General features: G+C 47.8%; 1 protein-coding gene across 1 annotated transcript; it reads left to right on the plus strand.

The window, feature by feature from the left end:
* The first annotated feature begins 2624 nt into the window (after positions 1 to 2624).
* On the plus strand, positions 2625 to 18517 carry LOC144137681 (uncharacterized). The gene is made up of 4 exons (XM_077669624.1): positions 2625 to 2874; positions 9575 to 9641; positions 13894 to 14228; positions 18269 to 18517. Exons 1-4 carry the CDS (start codon positions 2625 to 2627, stop codon positions 18502 to 18504), a joined length of 888 nt encoding a protein of 295 aa, XP_077525750.1. The 3' UTR covers positions 18505 to 18517.
* The last annotated feature ends 1302 nt before the right edge of the window (positions 18518 to 19819 follow it).

Genomic DNA, 19819 nt, shown 5'->3' on the forward strand with positions numbered 1-19819 from the left:
CCATGTGAGCATCCTTCTTCGCTTAGTTAACGGAATAAATGCTCTGCGTTTTCGGGATCGTATACGGTATCCAGAAAACGAGATTTTCGCGATGCGAGCTTTGCAGGGATTTCCACGACATAACTATGGTACAGTCGTCCACAGGCTTTGCTGCAACATAAGTTTCGACTTCAGCGTGGAATATATCTCAGAAATTCGTACGAAAAACTGTTCAAACGAATGTGGAGAACGTAAGTGCTCCCTTAAACGTTGTGGGGAGCGCTTCGGCGCCCCTCGCCACGAGCTCTCTCCTCGGGCCCTCTCCGCCGCCGGTCACCCACCGGCCACGCATGGCCTCCAAGATTCCCCCGCGGACACTTTGCTGCCGCGGGACCTGGGGACGTCGGGCCCCGAGAGATGGCGCTGGCGGACACGACGGGCAGCGGGCAGCGAGGCGAAGGAGCGGGGGGTGCTGAAGAACCGAGCGCGGGGACTCGGGACTCGGGGGAGACAGAGTGTTTTTTGGTGTGTCTGTGTGTGGCCGGACGGGTGACAGCGTGGAAGATGTGAGTAAAGAGTTTCTCATTGTACTCAACCGCAGTGTGCCTCATTTCTGGACGGCCGTAGAGAGCAGGACCACATCTGGCGCCCAACGTGGGGCGCCAGATGTGGGCCTGCTCTCTACGGCATGCCAAGGAATGAGGCACACTGCGGTTGCGTGAAAGAACTCTTTACTTACATCCTCCACGCTGTCGCCCGTCCGGGCATACACACGCACACACCAAAACACTCTGCTCGTCCCGAGTCCCAGTCCCCGCGCGCGGTTCCTCAGCACCACCGCCCGTCCCTACCCGTCCACTCGCGCCATCTCTCCGGCGACCGGGCCGCACGGTAGGCGAGGAGGGAGAGGGAAGGGAGCCCATGGCGAGGGGCTCCGGGCGACACCCCCTAGGCCAGAAGGTGTCGGGCCAAGGCGCTCCCCACAACGTGAAAGAAATGCAGCAGTTGTGACTAAATTACCTTACACCAAAGCAGGAGGAGACGATAAGTGGGTTAAGCGTTGCCCCAGCTAGACAGGACGTACATGTGCCTGCCCCATTAAACTTTTAAAGAGCTACACTAATTTATTTACCCCCCCCCCCCTGTGTTGGGGGCATTGGTGCCCCCGTATAGGGCGATGCACATGCCCAAGGAACGCATTTTAAAAAGAAATTCTAACGAAGTACTTGCAATGCAAATACATCACACATCTTGTGTGGAACAAAATATAACATTTCTTAGTGTAAAGTACCAAGTACCGTATAAACCGGATTATAGGTCGAGTGGGAATATAGGTCGACCCCCTACCTTGAGGTGGGAAAAGTTGACAAAAAAATAATTCGGCACAGAACGCACACACGTCTATATTTATTTTCGACGCCTGTCAGTCACTGCCACTCACTATGCCTGCCGAAGTCACTCGTCCGAGCTCTCAGAGTCGTTCGAGGACGACTGCTTCTCACTGTCATCTTCTGTGCCGCCAGGCGCGTTGCTGATGGAGCACTTCCTAAACGCTCGTGCAACCATGTTTTCGGGTAGCGACTGCCAAGAGAAGGACACCCAGCTTGACACGGTCACGAGGGGTGGTCTTCGCAGCCGGCTTGTATGGGTCTTTTCGTTGTCGCCGGCTATCCAATCATTGTCCAGTTCGCGGAGCTGGTCCACGGATGGCCTCCGCTGTAACCGGGCGCGATCGTGAGCGAAGTTCCCGGACGAAGTCCGCCACTTTGTTCTCCAACTCGGGGTGCACCGCTTGATGTCCACGGAATGATCTGTTCCGGGGGTTGCACGCGCACAGCTTAGCTTTCTGGCTCCGCCAGTACCGCCGCTTCTTTCCAAAACGCTAAACTGGCGTTGCGCTGCCATATTCGCATTCTGCTCGGCGACTCAATCGCCTTCAGCCGCGGTGAACTGGCGTCGACTGCCGCAACTCATCTCGGAACAGACACGTACAGAAATGTACGCACACACACACACACAATAGACGAGTAAAAGACGAAAAACTAGAGAAAAGCGAAAAGCAAATAAAGGCCTGACAGTGCGAGAGAGCAGTCCGACACAAAGGGCAATGGGGACAGACTACGCTTGCACATTGTTGCCAGACAACAATTTACATTCTGCCAATGACCGCTATATAAGACGAGGGGTGACTTTTGTGCGGATTTTTTTGGAAAAAAACTCGACCTATATTCCGGTTTATACGGTATGTTGTTCTCATCGAAACACGAACTACTTGACACTACTGCTAATATACATTTACAAGACTTCTCGTAGAAGTAGCCGTTTCAAGTTGTTTCAAACTGTTTCTACACGCCTTCAAAACGACTTGCGTTTCATGGGACACATGGTCTTGCCTTGTGTATTTTTCCCTCATAGCCTAACATTGGTTAGAAAACTGATTGTAGTAGCAAATGGCATATGCGACAGTACACATGACCGCGTTACATATATACACATGAAGATGCGTAGCTGAAGGACGCCTTGGTGTCGGCTCTCGTGATGTATACACGCCAAAGACGTCACACACCGTTTACGTCGGTAATTCGCGCGGCCCTACCAGGAAGCGTTGAAAAATGGCGGCAAAAAGTGAACGAATTTCTTTGTAGATGCCCAAGGTCAAGGCAAGGGCCTGGGCCGCGGAAGAGGCCAAGTTCACGGTCGTGGTCAGGGCCATGGTAACAGCCTGGGCAAGAAGGGCGGCATCCTGCCGATCGATCGATGAAGGCAGCCTCGTCGGCGGTGTCGCCCCTCAGCCAGCGGGTGGCCAGTTCCGCGAGTCCGGTGGCTTCAGGCAACGCGAGGATGTCCGGGAGGAAGCGGGCTTCCAGGAGACGGACTTCTACAACCGGGGTCGAGGCAACGGGCGCCGCCTTCCTCAGCACCAACGCCGGGGTGCTGCACTCGAATTGATTGATTGTAGGTTTAACGCGCCGGCTCAACGCAGGCGATGAGGTGCGCCGTAGTGGAGGGCTCCGGATTAACTTTGACCACCTGGGGATCTTTAACGTGCGCCGAAATCTCGTACACACGGGCGCTTTTGCCTTTCGCCTCCATCAGAAAAGCGGCCGCCATGGCCGGGAATCGAACCCGCGTCCTCGTGCTCAGCAGCACAACGCCTTAGCCACTGAGTCACTGAGTCACCGCGGCGGGTGGGGTGCTGCCGTCGGGCCTCCTGCAGGAGGTCAATGGAAAGGGAAAGGGAACGAAGCTCGTTTACTGCGACTAGTGCCGGCCACAGGCGTCGTCCTTAGCGCCAAAGAAGACTTGCTTTACATGGATAAGACGAAAAGATGTGTGTGTTGCACGCGTAAGAGGCATCGCTCTAATGGAAGTTACACGCCTATTTCGGACTTGGCTTGATTTTTTTCTCGCAATAAAGGCCAAACGATAGGCAAGCGTGCACATGCTGAAATTTTACTTTGCATGAGTCATGGTATTGCGATTTCGGGCGCTGGGTGTTGCACGCGCGCGCGTTCGTGCGAGTTAGTGGGTCCGGGGGTTAAAAAGGTCTCATTCACCCCGAGTAGTTATAGTGGCGCTGGTTACCACGCTCAAGCGCAAGATACAGTGTACTAAGCCATGGCGGAGAGCTTAGTCACCCAGATCGCCAAATTTATAAGGCATACGACATGTAATCGGAAGGCGGGTGATATGAAACTATGAAAGGTGATACTAAATATGAAAGCAATGTTCACACTTTGCCAACATTGTTGAACAAAATGAAAAAAATCAGGCATATTGAGGCAAGACATCAACACATAAGTGACATTGCATTATTCTTTTAATTAAAAATACATGACTGCCTGATTTTCTGCGACAGGAAATAAAAAATGTGCCTTGGAAAAAGTGTTTTGACCTCAACATATGATGATGATGATAACGACGACGACGATGATGATTACTATTAAAGGCATCCCCATCGAATCGGGGTGACGGCATGCGCCATCTCTTTCGCGGTGCCACCTTGTGGCAGTGTTCTAAGTTCAACAGTGCCAAAAGGTTCCCGCAGATGGCGCACGAGCACTGAAAAGTGGCAAAATTGAATTGACTTGAGCAAGCCTCCACTGTATTTATCGTGGGAGGAACGAAACGGGAGAGGAAGAGCGTTAGTTGTGGGCGGAAAGAGAAAAGAGGCATTTACGTGGCGGGGGCGGCAGAAGACTGTCGCCCTTCGACGACATTTTCTGCGGAGTGAGCAGAAACGCGGTCAATTTTTTCCGCTTTCCCAAAAAATAAAAAAAACTTGATAAAAGAAGATCGACTCCACTAATCGTAACATTAATTTTAAAAAGTTCGGCAACCTTCGCAATTGAGATACGAAGAGTGCGGAAACAGCGGAGCTGGTGGTCTTCCCCAGCTTTAACTTGGCTTTTCTTAGGCCTGCTCATCTTATCGGTAGATCGGACACTGACGCCGCTAAGCGCACGTCGTCTCTCTCAGCTAAGATAACGTCACAGCTTATGTCAGAGCTTACGTCATCGCTAAACGGAGCCCACACCCGACGCGCACTCCCCACACACCAAACTCCCCACACCCGTCGCTTTCCCTCATAGAACTTGGCCTAACATTTCCCCCTCTCTACTTTGCTGCGTAGAGTTTTGAGCGACGCCAGGCACGGATGCAACTCAAGCTTAAACAGCTCCGCTGTTAAAAACAAAATATTTTCCTGTGCTTTCCTTGGCGTTCTCTCTCTCTCTCTCTCTCTCTCTCTCTCTCTCTCATAAATACTAAATAAATAAATAAATAAATAAATAAATAAATAAATAAATCTGTACCCATAAAAAGAAGGGCTCGACTGACTGACTGACTGACTGACTGACTGACTGACTGACTCATCAACGCCCAGCCAAAACTGTTAGACCTAGAGACTTGAAATTTCACGAGGTTATTTGCGTCATTGAGTAGGTGCTCACTAAGGCGGGTTTTTCAGAAATTGCCCTCCTAACCGAAGAAAAGGGCGAAATTGTGGTTTCGCGAATTCGTGATTTTCTCGGTCACCCATTCACACATCGAAGCGCTTTTTGCTGGCATTAGTATCCCTTAGAATACCTAAAAAGTAGTTTTTGGATTTCGCCCTAACCTACACCAGCGAGGTGATTCCGCATTCAGGAACTAAAACGGTGTTCCTAATGATTTTCAAATAAATCTTTCACCGGTTCAGCAATCCAACTGATTTTTGCTAGAATATGTTACTCATACAAATGCACAGTACCGTTTTTAAAGGAGCCATGAAGAGAAAACACAAGTTTGGTTCATTCAAAAGATTGCCTCGTTAGAATCATACTGACACCAGTTTTAACGTAAACTTCGCTCAAATAAGCTACATAATTAGGAAAAAAGGGTATGGCCATGCGACCCACCAGCCCATTTCCCGCAACAGAACCTATGATGTCATTCGATCCAGCTCTGCGATTGGCGGAGGCCGGCAGAAGCAGACGCAAATTAGGTAGAGCTTACAAACTAGCCGAACGAGCGCTTTGCGCTTAAATTTAGGGCACATTCTTTACAAAGCAATAAGAATGAGGGGACAAACAGTGGAAGTTACGAAAGCACATGTAAACATAGAAGTACTGATGCGTACTGCTGTTCGTACTGCGCACAGCATGGTTGGTTTAGCTGCACAGCACTACGGGGCTTGGGGTTGTCTCAGACGACACTGGCCGACTGACGCAAGCAACGGTGTCTTACGCGACCACATTTGTCGAGCGAGCACTGTTTCATGGAACGAATATTTTCTCTCAGAACAAAAACAAACCAGGTTTAAATACGGGCAAAAACAAACCAAACGCTTGATGATGATGATGATGATGATGATGATGATGATGATTTCTATTGGTTTCCCCTTTGTATCCGGGTGATGAAATGTCATCTGACCAAAAAGGACTAATATACCTACGTTTTACACTTTTGGTTCAATACTAGCGCTGCTTAGGGCAGGCACAAAAAGCTTATTAGGCACAAAATACTTTTTTTTTCCTGTTACAGGTGGTAACTGTCCTAGGCAATATTCCCCTCTCTGCTTTTCGTCCACCAGCATTCTAATCTTCTTTTCGTCCCCTCGACAGCCTTGAAGTTAACTGCCTCTGTGATACCCTTAAATCCTAGGGCTTCTGAAAGCCCAATATTCCCTTCATGTAGATTTGGATGGATACCCTCACATTCTAACACGATGTGCCGCATAGTTTCTGTTTCTTTTCCGCAGACCACGCATACCCCATCATTTTTTGAATACTTCCCCACAAAACTCTTAGTTCGCAGGCAACCTGCTCTAGCCTCAAAAAGCAAAGCACTGCCCTGGGAATTATCGTAGAAATTTTCCTTTCTGATGTTCATCTTCTCAGCCCTGTACATCTCTAACGACGTTTTAGCTTCCATTTTTTCCCTCCATTTATTCGTTTCAATCTGCCTTGCCTCTTTTTTGGTTACCTTGGCTGTTTTGGATTCCCCACTGTACTTTCCGTATTTCATCGTTAGCCTTCTAGTCTTTCTTAACCACTGCGTGTCCACGCTTTTCAAGTATAGGTACCTAAATACCTTAGCTGCCCACCTTCGTTGATCCATTGCCCTCAACCTCATCTCAAAGCATATTTTACTCTGAGCTTCTCTAACTTCAAACGACGCCCAGCCCATATCTCCCTGAACTGCTTCGTTAGTTGTTTTTCCATGCGCGCGTAAGGCCAAACGTCCTACCGTTCTCTGGTTTACTTCAAGGCCTGATAGAACGTCTGATTTTAAGCAGAGTACAGCATTCGCAAACGTGAGACCCGGAACCATTACTCCTTTCCACATTCCTCTTACTACTTCATATTTGTTATACCCCCACAGAGCTCTATGCTTCATTATAGTTGCGTTTCGCTTTCCCTTAACCTTAAGTTGCTCCTCGTGAGTACTTAATTAGTTATCCCCTTCGTTTATCCACACTCCCAAATATTTATATTCCTTCACTCTAGGTAATTCGCCTTGCTGGATAGACACTACGTCGGTGGTAGCGTCATTGAAAACCATTATTCCTGATTTTTCTGCACTGAAATTTACCCGAGGTCGGTGGCTTCCTGGCCGCTAATATTTATTAGCTGCTGCATATCGGTTTGGTTATCAGCTAAAAGAACAATGTCGTCTGCGTATAACATTCCCGGAATATGCTGTTGTACCACTTCGCCTTGCAGCATATGGGTTAGGCTAAACCCTACTTGACTTTCTTCCAGTTTCTTTTCTAACCCTGCCATGTAAAGCATGAACAGTATTCGGCTCAAAGGGCATCCCTGTTTCAGTCCCCAATGGATGTTGACCTGCTGGGCGCATTTCTGTCCTTCCCAAGTAAAGTGCCCTCATTGTCTTTATAGATTGCTATAAGGAACTGTACTAACTCGTCATCTAATCCCTGGAGTTTCAGCATTCTCCACAGCCGTTCTCTCTTTACGTTGTCATATGCCCCTTTAATGTCCAAAAACGTAATCCATAGTGGTCTATTCTGTGCTTTCACAATTTCAATGCATTGCGTTATCACGAACAAATTTTCATCCAACCTGTAAATACGACCTGTAAATACGACCTGTAAATCAACCTGTAAATACGAGTCTCCGAATTGTGGCTGATGTGTGTCCATCTGTTTATTGTTGTGTCGCTGTGTAGCGTAAAAATTTACGTTCCTTGTGTTTTCGTTTTAAGGCGATCTATTTTTTGCCGCCATGACTATACGTGCAATGGGAGCATGCATATACGTTGGATACTCCACGTGTTTTCTGATGCGTGCACACTTCTACTGACACCAGAAGTCTATATGGGGAGCCACAAAAAATAAACCCTCGCTCCGTTTTTTTGGATGACGCCAAGTAGCGTGCAGATACGCAAATGCATCTATGATTCTGTTTTTTTTTTGTTCATTTCTTCTCGGGTACTATGTGCATTGTGCACGTCGGCGTCGCAAGCAGCTGATCCGTGTACTGTCGTCAGCTTGTATTAGAAAAGTGGCGCTTTCTAAAATGTTCTCGCATGCATGCCCGCACAACTCGTAAGGGGGAATATGTATACTGAAATAACAACTGTGAACGTAACAACACGCGGTGATGTCTTGTGTACTTATTTCCCGGTTGGCGTTGTAGCGAACTGTTGCATATTTTTATTTTTTTCTTTGGAAAAAACGCCGCCGCCGCTACCAGGTGGCCCCACGTGTTTACCTGAAACTGCCGTGCACGAGGCCCATATACCGAGCCCCTTCGAAGTCAGCTTCACCACTATACACGAACGCGTTGCTGGGGAAACATTTTTTTTCAAGCGCAATATGGTATAAGAACCAGGACTGTATAATGTCACGACTGACGAGGCGACAGATGGTTAAAGTAAAACCAGGCAAAAACGTTCTAATTAGACGAACTCGTTCCCAAAGAACTGAAGAGACGCGAACAGGGTGCCGGCGTCGAGAGAACACTGCGCCGCGGTGCGAACGCGATGTCCGTCCAGTCCCCTCACGTGCTTCCGCGTGCCCTGCGCTGGTCGGCACTCGGCACACTTGCGCGTGCTACCCCCGGAGTAGAATCTTCTCGAAGGTGATCGCATGACACGGCGCTGTCCCGGCGGTCGCTGGCACTCCCCGGTCTCAATAAAATGGAATGCTGTGCCAAAGCGTGTGGAAATAATACATATATCCACAAAGGCCCACGTATACTACAGAGCCAGTTATTTAAAGTTGGCTTCACTTCTACTGGGAGGTCTTTTTTTTTTCAGGAGAAATATCAGAAGTCTGGTATCAGCGTATGATGGCCCAAGGACGGGTATTAAATATACCTCCTTAAGACCACATAAGTCCTCATAAAACGCTGTACACCAAGCCCCTTTACAGTTGGCTTCACTGCTCTACGCAAATGCGTTGCTGGGAAACATTTTTTTCAGAGGAATTATAAGAAATCTGATATCAAAAGTATGAAGCGTGTTTCGCATGCGGCGAAAGTGTCACACATCAAGCGTTTCCTGGCGCCTGCTCCATATGCGCCTGTCAACCATTGGACGCTGGTCATTGACCCTCGGTGGCCCAGCCTGTAGCTACGACGCCGATGCCAGTGGTGACCTGGCCGAGCGTGAAAGCAACGCACCGGATGCATGACCAGATGGCTTTCCTCTCCTAAGCTTTCTTTCCCCCATGGCCATTTACCGAAGAACGTCATCATCATCATAGACCTCCAGCTGCCCCTGTCCTGCGCAGCCCGAGCCCATTCTTTTTCCCGCGTTTTCGCATTTCGTACCTCCCCCGAGTTTCGTATTTCGCACCTCCATCGGGTCTTCCCCTATTTCTAGCCCCGCACCTTACGTTAATACTCACGTAGATTATTAGCCCTTAGAGTTAAGTTGCCCTTACCATAGAGTTTCTTACAAATATATACTTACTAAGAAACTCTATGGCCCTTACCTTACACAACCATGATCTTTCTAACCGAAGAAGAAGCCGTCGCGAGAGTGCCTCCAGCACGCGCCGGCGCCAACCAACCAAACAACACCACGTCCAGGGGTCGTGCGTTCAGCACTTCACGCGCTCCACGTGCTCCGCGTCTTTGTCTTTCAGGGCAGCGCTGTGACGGCAGTGGAATCGTTCGAACCTGCGCCGCGTCGGCGGATTCGTTCTTCGAAAGGCAAGTGCAAACGCTGAAGCATGATTGTGCAGCGTTTTTTTTAGAATTACGCTACTTCTGTGGGGATACCATATTGCTCCTTTGCCCCAGGGTGCCTTGGCATTGTTTGTTGCACCAGGCAGAAATAGAAAACGCGTTTAGCTCGTCCGACTTCATGGCGGCACGCTCTTACATGGCATACTTTAGCTAAGAGCGTGGTCGTGGCTCAAGCCTGCGAACACCGCCCTACCTGAACAGCGGAAGTTTTTTTCCGGCTTGTAGTAGCCTTGATTACAGTTCAGGCTCCTGACACTGGCATTTTGACCAAACAAGAGACACGCCAGCACGCTGGCTTAGCGTTGCTAATGTACCGCGAGGTGAAGCCATGCAATGCGCTATAAGGGTCACCTATGCGGCTTAGCTTTCCGAGCGAAATTTCAAATAACAAACTTGAACGTGCGATATTTGATCGAAACGCCATACAGTAAAGCCCGACTTAAGGAGCTCTGATGACTTAAGGAACTCTTAAGGAGCTCTGAGGCCACGGTTGATTATTTCGGTTGAAGATTGATTGATTGATTGATTGATTGATTGATTGATTGATTGATTGATTGATTGATTGATTGATTGATTGTGGGGTTTAACTCGCCGACGCCGCGCACGCGATGAGGCGCGCCGTAGTGGAGGGCTCCGGATTTATTTTGACCACCTGGGGATATTTAACGCGCTCCGAAATCTCCTACACACGCGCGTTGTCGCTTTTCGCCTCCATCAGAAAAGCGGGCGCCGCGGCCGGGAATCGAACCCGCGACCTCGAGCTTCTTTCGGCCGAAGAGCTGTATGCTAAATGCCATACAGTAAAGCCAACCTTAAGGAGCTCTGATGATGACATGACCTGAATTATCGTTCGGAGGCCTATGGGTAGGCCACGGGTGATTCGCGCGGCCGAAGAGCAGGTGGTTATGCGGGCATGCGCTCGTGAGCGTGATCGGGATCTTAATCGTGAGCGTTGTGCGAACGTCGAAGTTCGTCTGGCAGAAGTGGAGGCCAACAAACGACAAAGGCCTCAGTTGTCGGTGTGCATTGCATGTTTACTATCAAGCTCCGCGTGTGTTACCTGTTTGTTTATGAAAGGGACGAATATTTTTTTCAATGCTACCACGAGCTTTTTGACAGCGTCGTACTCATTTTCATGAGTACGACGCTGAAATTTCATTTTTGACAGCGTCGTACTACGATACCTTCGGTACAAAAGGCGCTATATCTATCTCTGGAGTGAGTTTTGGCCTTGAAATAGGTCATGACTCACCATAAGGCCATTCATTGCACTTTTAAATACGATAGTCTTTCTTGAGCTACTTGAACGCGAAAAGTTTGGCCTGCCTGTCTGTCTGTCTGTCTGGCTGTCTGTAACCAGATTCAGCCACCCGGCCAAAGTAGAACGGAAGCTGCACGATATGTTTGTACACCCACAGCCAAATCTAAACATCTAAGTCCGGTGGCAATGTTCATGCTTGTCAACATTGTTGAACAAGAACAAAACATTACGCAAATATGAGGAGAAAACGTTCCGATATAACAAATTCATCGATGTTTGTTTTTTGCGATCAAATGAAATACTGCATCCACTGCATAAAAACAATTCACTCCGTCACCTGCTGTCGCCCGCTCCACTATAGCTTCTAGCGGCATTTTAAGAAATCAAACGGCGACAGTTACGAAAGGTTCCACTAGATAGGTTCCACGTTCCGCTTAGAACGCACGTGGAGTAGGGAAACGCGGTTCTATAAACGTTCTAGTGAGGTGCCTCGATTCACTCGCGCCTCCTCCGTACGGCAGCGCTGGCATTGAAGCACTCGGCCTAGAGCAGTGGAACGCGGTAAATTTAAATTGACTTGAGCAAACCTCTAGCGTGTTTACCTTGGGAGGAGTGCGACGGGAGAAGAACAGCATGAAAGGTGAGCGGTAAAGCGAAGGGAGGAATTTACTTGGCAAATGTCGACGGGAGACTCTCGTCTTTCGTTGACATTTGCAACGAAAGGAGCAGATACGCGGCCAATTTTTCATCTTGCGACCGAGACAGGAACAGATAGGTTTGAAGTGGGGTGGTGCTTCGATATGACACTGCTGTCACACCCGTTCTATTGTTTTTTAAGACGAAGGCCTTCGCACAGAGTATTTGCTCGGAGCAACAGGCTTGCTTTGCGTGTCAGATACGTGTGTTCAGAATATTTTTGTCTTTTTACGTTGCTGCACGTTGGTAAAAAAAAAATTCTTATTTCGTTGATTCCTCTCAATGCCTATGGGATTGCATGCATAGTACAATGCAGAAGTAGCCGATAGAGAGTAAAATAAAAATTTATCCCAGTCGAAGCGGTTCTCACAAATTGCTGTAGCTAATTTTATTTAGCTGTAGTCATTTTGTAGTTCTTTTCGAGCCGAAACCTTCGGACAAAATCACTGAAAAAGTACAAAAAATGGCGTAGGTAGCATTTCTGTGGGAGCATTGTTGTTACGAAGATACATTAACATCTGATGGAGGCGAAAAGCAAAAACGCCCGTGTGTACGAGATTTCGGCGCACGTTAAAGATCCCCAGGTGGTCAAAATTAATCCGGAGCCCTCCACTACGGCGCGCCTCATCGCCTGCGTTGCGTCGGCGCGTTAAACCCCGTCAATCAATCAAGATACATTAACATGGAATAATTTTGCTGCTTCAAAAACTGTTTGCGCAGGTACTTGTAGACATTTAAGTTAGGTAGAATTCAAATGGGAACATGTTTATTATGCACTTATCGCATGAAGTGAAAAATAGGTGTACGCACATTAAGTAGCGCTATAGGGTACGCTAATTGGAATAACATAGCATATGAATCTATTTTACAGTCTGTGTCGACAGCTTCCGTTGCTGCATACACCTTCTGTTATGCTGCCTTAATACAATCTGTGTGTATGCTGTGTCCTTAATTAAGCTGCCAAGACAACATGCAACATGCTTTAAGCGCAAAAATTGTACAGTTCAGAAATCTTTATATAGAGGGGGACGACGCTGGTCTCGAGAACAAAAAATAATGATATAATTGAAGTTAAATTTTTAATATACATTTTAATTCCATGCATTTATCGAGTTCCAAAGAATGTAGGTGCAAAATATTACCGCAAAGTAAATTTGCAAAGCTGTTGCACTCTGAAGTCCTCTAAGCCACTGTTGCACATATGCTTCTAAACTTTTTACCTTCTCTTTTCTAAACCAATTTTTCTCCGTCGGGGTACGTCAACTGTCGACCACAATATCGTTGGATGTATACTTGTCGAACCTGCATAATTTTTGCTGCATTCGAAAGATTATGAAGTGCAATAAAAGAATAATATAATATAATCTGTATTTGCTAGTACATAATTTCGTGCAGTTTTTCCCCCGAAAATACTAGTATTTACAAAACTGATATTTGATAGGGTTTTAGCTTTGCAGTATCAAAGCTAAAATTACCGGTATGGTATCGTTGCACTCCCTGGTCCTTCTAGAGTACAGTAGGATATAAAGTACTTACGAAGTTAGTAAGTTGACCATAAAAGAAGCGTCTGTAACGCAATGTCATCGCAGGTTACAGAACTTCAAACATGTTGCACATAGGCAAAAGCTGAGCCCAGGATTGCAAAATACTCTGCGTATGTCAATATCAAGTGTATAGGTGAAAGAATAACTACAATGTCGTCATGACATCTGTCTCGCCTTAGTAGGACAGCTTTCAGACTCAGCTAAATACACCTGCAGGGTAATGTTCTTGTCGCATAATTGGGTACAGGGGAGTAGACAAAAACTAGTAAGTATGCCAACTATATATGGGCACAGTGCAGCAGACAATGGAAACCGGCTACGGCTGCGGGATCTGGTAAAGCCTTATCGTATCCCCTGTGTATTGGCATGGTGATAGTCATATTGTTGCCTAAGATGATAAAGATCCCCCTCAGGCTTTTATATTTGCCTAGAATAGTAAAACTTGGGCCCACTTAACTGTTAAGCGAAAAAAGGGGGACCCGAGTTTTTACAGTTATTTTGATTTAGATGGTGTCGTGCTGGAACGAATATCGCCTTGCTCCCTAATTATCTAGCGCAATAAAACGCAGTTTGCGTTAAACTTGAGAAATTTGTTGGTTTTTTTTTGTTTAGCAGCCTTAACAGAAGTAGCCTTGTGTGCTGTCTTTACGGTCCCTTTGAATCAATCAGCCTTGCGCTACATTTTCAACCAAAACATTTCTTAATGGCCTTGCAGGATTGCAACCATGATGAATGCAGGGCTATTTTACTGCGGAGTATGCGACAAAAGTTTCTCCGGAGCTGTGTCATATGAACAGCACATAGCGTCACCAAAGCACCTGAAGAAGCAGCAGATGAGGGACGTTTGCCCGCTCGGCGAGCTGCCCAAGTGCGAGCCATGTCACATGGTCTTCAGTGGGCTTGCCCCGTACCGAGAACACATGGCCAGCGCGGGGCATGCCAAGCGGGCGTCGGGGCATGCCAAGCGGGCGTTGGAGACAAAGCAGGCGCTGGCCGCAGGGGATGCCCAGCCATCAACGTCCACCGGGCAGACGGCCGCCTCTGAGGGCGGTAAGTATGACGCTGGGCAAACTGCAACCCCGTGGCCGTCCACGTGGTCGCGGTCGTCCACATGGCACAACAGTGCGCGTTGAAGCGGACGGAACGTGCATAGGCGACACTGTCTTCAACCATGTAACTGCACTCAAATTTCACCTCGGCCTAATTTACTTTGAACGTGCAGTACGTACCACCAAACCAACTGAGACACGACTGGTAGCCTCATGAAATGCGTTGTTAATTAGTTATAAACGTTCAAAATAGCCCTGTCGCAGCTAGGCGGTGGTGCACCTTCTGGCGGAACGCGCAGATAACCATGAAGCGGAAGTGACATTGCGGCCGGCCCTGCGCTTTTCAAAAACTACAAAACTACAGCCAGCCAGGAGAACCGGTCTAGCTCCGCTTGGCGCGCTTTTCCTAAGATGGCGTCGAGGGCGAAGCGTAGCGGGCAGGTTTGCCCCGGCCGGCCGGCCGCGTGCCGCCGCTCGCTCGCCGGCTGGGCCGGCTGGAGCGACACTTCAGCCGGACCGTAATGGCCTCGGTCTCCTCAATTTCGCTTTTAAAATCTCCGACTTTTGATGATCGTTTGCACCGCGGATGCGCGTATTTCAGCTGCTATATTTTGTATCTTTCAGTCTTTTTTAGGCAGACTATACGGAAATTACGTTTTCCAGAGGTTGAAATTTTGAGTGCAGTTGGCCTTTAAAGGAGCCATGAAGAGAAAACACAAGTTTGGTTCATTCAAAAGATTGTCTCGTTAGAATCATACTGACACCACTTTTAACGTAAACTTCGCTCAAATAAGCTACATAATTAGGAAAAACGGGAATGGTCATGCGACCCACCAGCTCATTTCCCGCAACAGAACCTGTGATGTCACATGGGCTAAGCTCTGCGATTGGCGGAGGCTGGCAGAAGCAGACGCAAATTAGGTAGAGCTCACAAACTAGACGAACGAGCGATTTGCGCTTAAATTTAGGGCACATTCTTTACAAAGCAATAGGAATGAGGGGACAAACAGTGGAAGTTACGAAAGCACATGTAAACATAGAAGTACTGATGCGTACTGCTGTTCGTACTGCGCACAGCATGCTTGGTTTAGCTGCACAGCACTACGGGGCTTGGGGTTGTCTCAGACGACACTGGCCGACTGACGCAAGCAACGGTGTCTTACGCGACCACATTTGTCGAGCGAGCACTGTTTCAGGGAACGAATATTTTCTCCAAGAACAAAAACAAGCCAGGTTTAAATGCGGGCAAAAATAAACCAAACGCTTGCCACGGTATGGTGGCGCCATCTAGGTTACGGAACGTAAAGAAACGCGAGAACAAACCAACACCGCTACAGGGTGGAGACAACCTTTGAACGGTCCCGTGCCGCTGCAATTGGGCCAACGGGCTCAACGCGTTATTCTTTTCGTTTCCCACGAGACCTAGCAACGCGAAACAGACAACATGATTCAAACTTCTTCAGTAAACCGCGTTGCGGCGATAATTTTAGCGCGGTTTTGACACAATGACTTGCTTCGGCGGCGAGCGAGCAACCGAACATGGCGGCGCCAGCGTTACGTGTCTCTACCCTGTACGGCGGATGCGTGAATGAAGGTACTCTAGGCTGCAGAGCGGTCGGTTCCCGTGATGTCACTTGGGACCACGAAAACGCACGATTGAGCGGGAAAATCAAAATTTTAACCTAAATTGTTTAATTTCTCAGTGAATAAAGCACCGTTTGTATCCGGACAAGCGCTGGGGGCACTACAAAACACGAAATCTTTCGAATAAAACCAACTTGCATTTTCTCTTCATGGCTCCTTTAAGGCATATCGTTTACCCACGTCTTGAAAGCAAATGCCATGGACAGTTGGGCCATGCATATGCTTTGAAGGCATCCGGCACTGTTGAAACCATATTATTGAACCACGCTTTGTTGAACTATGTTGATGGAGCAGTGCAAATGTGAATACACGAGACAGGATATAAACAGGACGGCGCTGTGTATTCGTTGTTAGCGCTGCCCATCAAAACTTTCAGCCACTATTAACTCGCCGAAATGACTATTCTTCTGTAGTACGTTTACGCTTTGGAGATGTGGTTGACGTTAGTATGCAAACGGGAAGGCAGTAACTGCAAAGAAGTGCGCTGCCGATGGCCCGTCAGAGGGCAAACGGACAAAAGCTGTTTGCTCTTAGGCGATTGTGGAGCTAAGTTCTAATGCTTTCTTTAGCTGTTCTCAAAATAGAAGATTGGTACTTAGCATACACTTAGCTCCACTTTATGTGTTTTTCTTGCGCGTGGCAAATACCATGTGAACACTGGTTGATAACTTCCCTGTAGAGTCTCGTAATGTCCCCTTAGCTGAATTCTCGGGTAAGCCAAACAATTCTTGGTGGATTTGTAAAAGCGTTGTAAAGAAAAGAAATTATGCAATTAGTACAATGATTTGCGACAATTCAGTGACAGTAGCAACTGTATTTGGAACTCAATAAAAACAGATATAAGGAAAGGCATAAACTCAGATACCTGTTCAGTGGAAATTAAAAGAAGCTTTCGGAATGGCGACGAAAGCTGTAATAACCACTGCGCCCCAACTACAACTTTAACGCCGATCCCCAAGACTAATTTACTCCTTGCTTAAAAATGATCTACTGATATCTATGGTGCACAACCGACTCGCGAAGATTACCCGTCTGGTTTTGCAGGTAACAGGAAAAGGAAGGCAAAATATGTACGCCCTTTGAAGGGGCAAGCTTGTGCTGCGAAAGCATATAGTGAAAAGCTGGTAACGTCTTTTTCCTCTGAACGCAGTTCTGAAATAGTGCCATTCAGTGAGAAAATGGACAAAACTATGAAGACTGCAGAAGTTGCCATGGATTGCAATCATACAGTGAGAGAGCAGATCGGATGCTGTCTGGTTACTTAGTGCAACGGAAGAGAAAGATCTCGTATAAGATCTTCCGGCACTTATTGTATGAGGCGACCTAGAATTCATTTGTCCCGCAGAAAGAAGAAGGCACAAAATCTCATCGGCTGCAACTTGTTGAGATCATCAGCCAGTACTCAAATAACGGCGGTAGCAAGAAGGGCCGGTCAAGACGTCCCCTGAACATGAAGCGGTTTGCTGAGCGCCACTTGGCATTGCGCATACCACCAACATGGAGTATGCGAGAACTAGCACACCGCTTCGTATACTCTGCTACTGCGCGCTTCCCAATCGGCGATAATTAGGTGCGCGCCGGCCCCCTAGCATGCCCTAGCGGCCTGCTCCTATATCGGCGATAATTAGGTGCGCGCCGGCCCCCTAGCGGCCTGCTCCTCCGCAGGCATCCTCCTCCCCTCGGGAGACCCTTCTCTCCCAAACGAGACGACGAGTGACGCAGAGTTTTAGCAGTTTTAGTGCTTTTTCTGCCAGGTCTGGAACCGCGCGGTTCGGGCGAAGGAATTCATGTTCCTCTACCCCGAGACGAGGTGAGGCCCCAATACGGGACCGACCGAGTCGGCGGTCGCGTACGGCTTTAACGAGCTCATGGAGACAGTCTCCCGCCCAAGTTCGGGACAGTCGGTCCAGTGGGTGTTCCATATTTTGATCGAGCAATAAAGCGTGGTTCGTCGACTTGGCTTGCCCCCGAGCGCATCATTCGCACCTGACGGTGTGTCGATCGGATCCTCAGCGGCGTCCTCGTGACGTCGCGCGTGGTGGATTGTGTCTTTGGTTCTCGCGCTCTAGATTGCTAGCCGAGTAATACAACCTATTTACAGCCGTTACCCCCGCAATCGTGATTTGTTTTTAGCGTACCTGTACCCTGAAAAATATGTTTTACAATGCACCTAGTTGGTCTCTTTATAGAAGCATGCACTCCGTAGAATTGGCAACGTCACAAATAAAAGTGCATAAAAGATGTGTGGGGCAGTAGTAACCGCTTTCATGCCTGTCCTTTCTCTGTTAGCAATTGCTGTTACATTAAGAGCCCTATTTTACACTTTACCGTCCCTTTGGCGCCAGTTAACCAAACTGAAGCTTCCCCAATCCCCACTCCCCCTATTTTGTTTCACAGGAACCAGGGGAGGATGCGCGTCGTGTGGCATCCCAAACTTTGAAAGCAGCGACGCCGCTTTCGACCACTACGCATCCCTGGAGCACCGCACGCAAAGCCTGGTGCTGGCCACATACCAGGCGCGGGCCGCTGCCGCCAAGGAGGCTGAACCAGTGGAACTGCCCCCCGAGGTCTTGGTATGCAGGGCTGAGGAGGACTTTGCGGAGTTCTGCAAGAAGCATAACCTCTTCGACTAGCCTGCTTTGTCGAGCAAAAACATGAGTTCAGCCTACTTGCTTGACTGAAGTCCTTTCCTTCCTTTTTAATAAACTCTCTTTCCCTTAAACTGCAAATATTTCTTTAAATGAGCGTTTGGTGTTGGTGGAAAACGTGTCCAGTGGAGGGTACCCTATCCTTTGGCTTCGGCCAGCTGTCCGGGCCCTCTTCAAGGAGTCTTTCTAGGCCACGGAGTCCGTGATAGTGAGGCGAGCGACGAACTGTTCATTGCAAAGGGTGGGTTTTTGCGAGAGGTCAGACGCTAGTTGGCATTCCCATACAAACGGGTAAGTATCGACTTCCATTGTTTTTTTTGTTATTATTGCCATATTACTTTTCTATATGTCTACATTTACTGCTTTGTACTACATTGTGTTACTGTTGCTTCGAACATTGTGCATTTATATGTAACTTAGTTTAAACAAACGTTTGCTAATGATAAAACTATGCAGTTATTTGCATTTCTCTTCTCTCTTTAGTAGGTTTGCTCGTGTTTATTTCTTAATCACTGCTCCGACAAACTCACTTTTTGCGTTTTTATAGAGGGTCCCGTTACAGTCTGCGGTCTCTGGGACCCTCGTCTGTATATTAATGTTTGTATACCTTTACACAAAAATAAATTTGACTTTGACTTTGAGAGACAAGCATGGTGTAAAGAGGCACCACCTGCCGCGGAGATTTCCTCGTCTTTCTTACAGCATCGCCTACCATAAATATATTTTTGCAACACTTGTAAGGGCACTTATGCGGTAAATGTCGAAGCGCTGGACACTGGGAATATTTCGGTATTTCTTACTTGATTATTGCGCATTCACTGGGTATAGACACACAAAAGCAGACTTTTTGAAGGAATGCAAATGAACCTTTTGTTTCTTTATAGGTAGTTCTTTTCCTTTGATGCGTGTATCGGCAACGTTTTGTGATTGCGCAGTACGGAAGTATAGAATATCAAAGGGCCCATGTATCACTCGTCTGCCAGTAATGCAAAAACATAGTTCCAAACAGTTTTGATCTGCCACGCAAATTTCTTGACTGTAATAGAACTGACTTTGTTTAACAGCTCTACGTCAAAGTTCCTGTTTATTGCTTGAAAGTTGGCCAGCATCTTGAGAGAGAGAGAGAGAAACTTTTACTGAACCGAGCTACTACGACGTCGATGGAAGTGGTTCCCTCTTCACGGGACCCACATGCTTCTCTAGTCGCCTGGCCCCTGGAGATCAGGACGAGCTGGTCTTCCAGGGCGGGTCTCGTTAACAAGATCTCCCATCGCTCGGTAAGGGAGGATGATGGATGGCG

The sequence above is a fragment of the Haemaphysalis longicornis genome, unplaced genomic scaffold, assembly GCF_048455015.1.
Source record: "Haemaphysalis longicornis isolate Haplotype H1 unplaced genomic scaffold, Haemaphysalis longicornis Haplotype H1 scaffold_438, whole genome shotgun sequence".
Classification (NCBI taxonomy): domain Eukaryota; kingdom Metazoa; phylum Arthropoda; class Arachnida; order Ixodida; family Ixodidae; genus Haemaphysalis; species Haemaphysalis longicornis.

Excerpts from the sequence above, each read along its gene's own strand:
- LOC144137681 (XM_077669624.1), top strand. The coding sequence starts at position 2,625 with ATGCCCAAGGTCAAGGCAAGGGCCTGGGCCGCGGAAGAGGCCAAGTTC. Across the intron at positions 2,875-9,574 it reads CTTCTACAACCGGGGTCGAG|GGCAGCGCTGTGACGGCAGT; the intron begins GCAACGGGCGCC and ends TTTGTCTTTCAG. Across the intron at positions 9,642-13,893 it reads GCGGATTCGTTCTTCGAAAG|GATTGCAACCATGATGAATG; the intron begins GCAAGTGCAAAC and ends ATGGCCTTGCAG.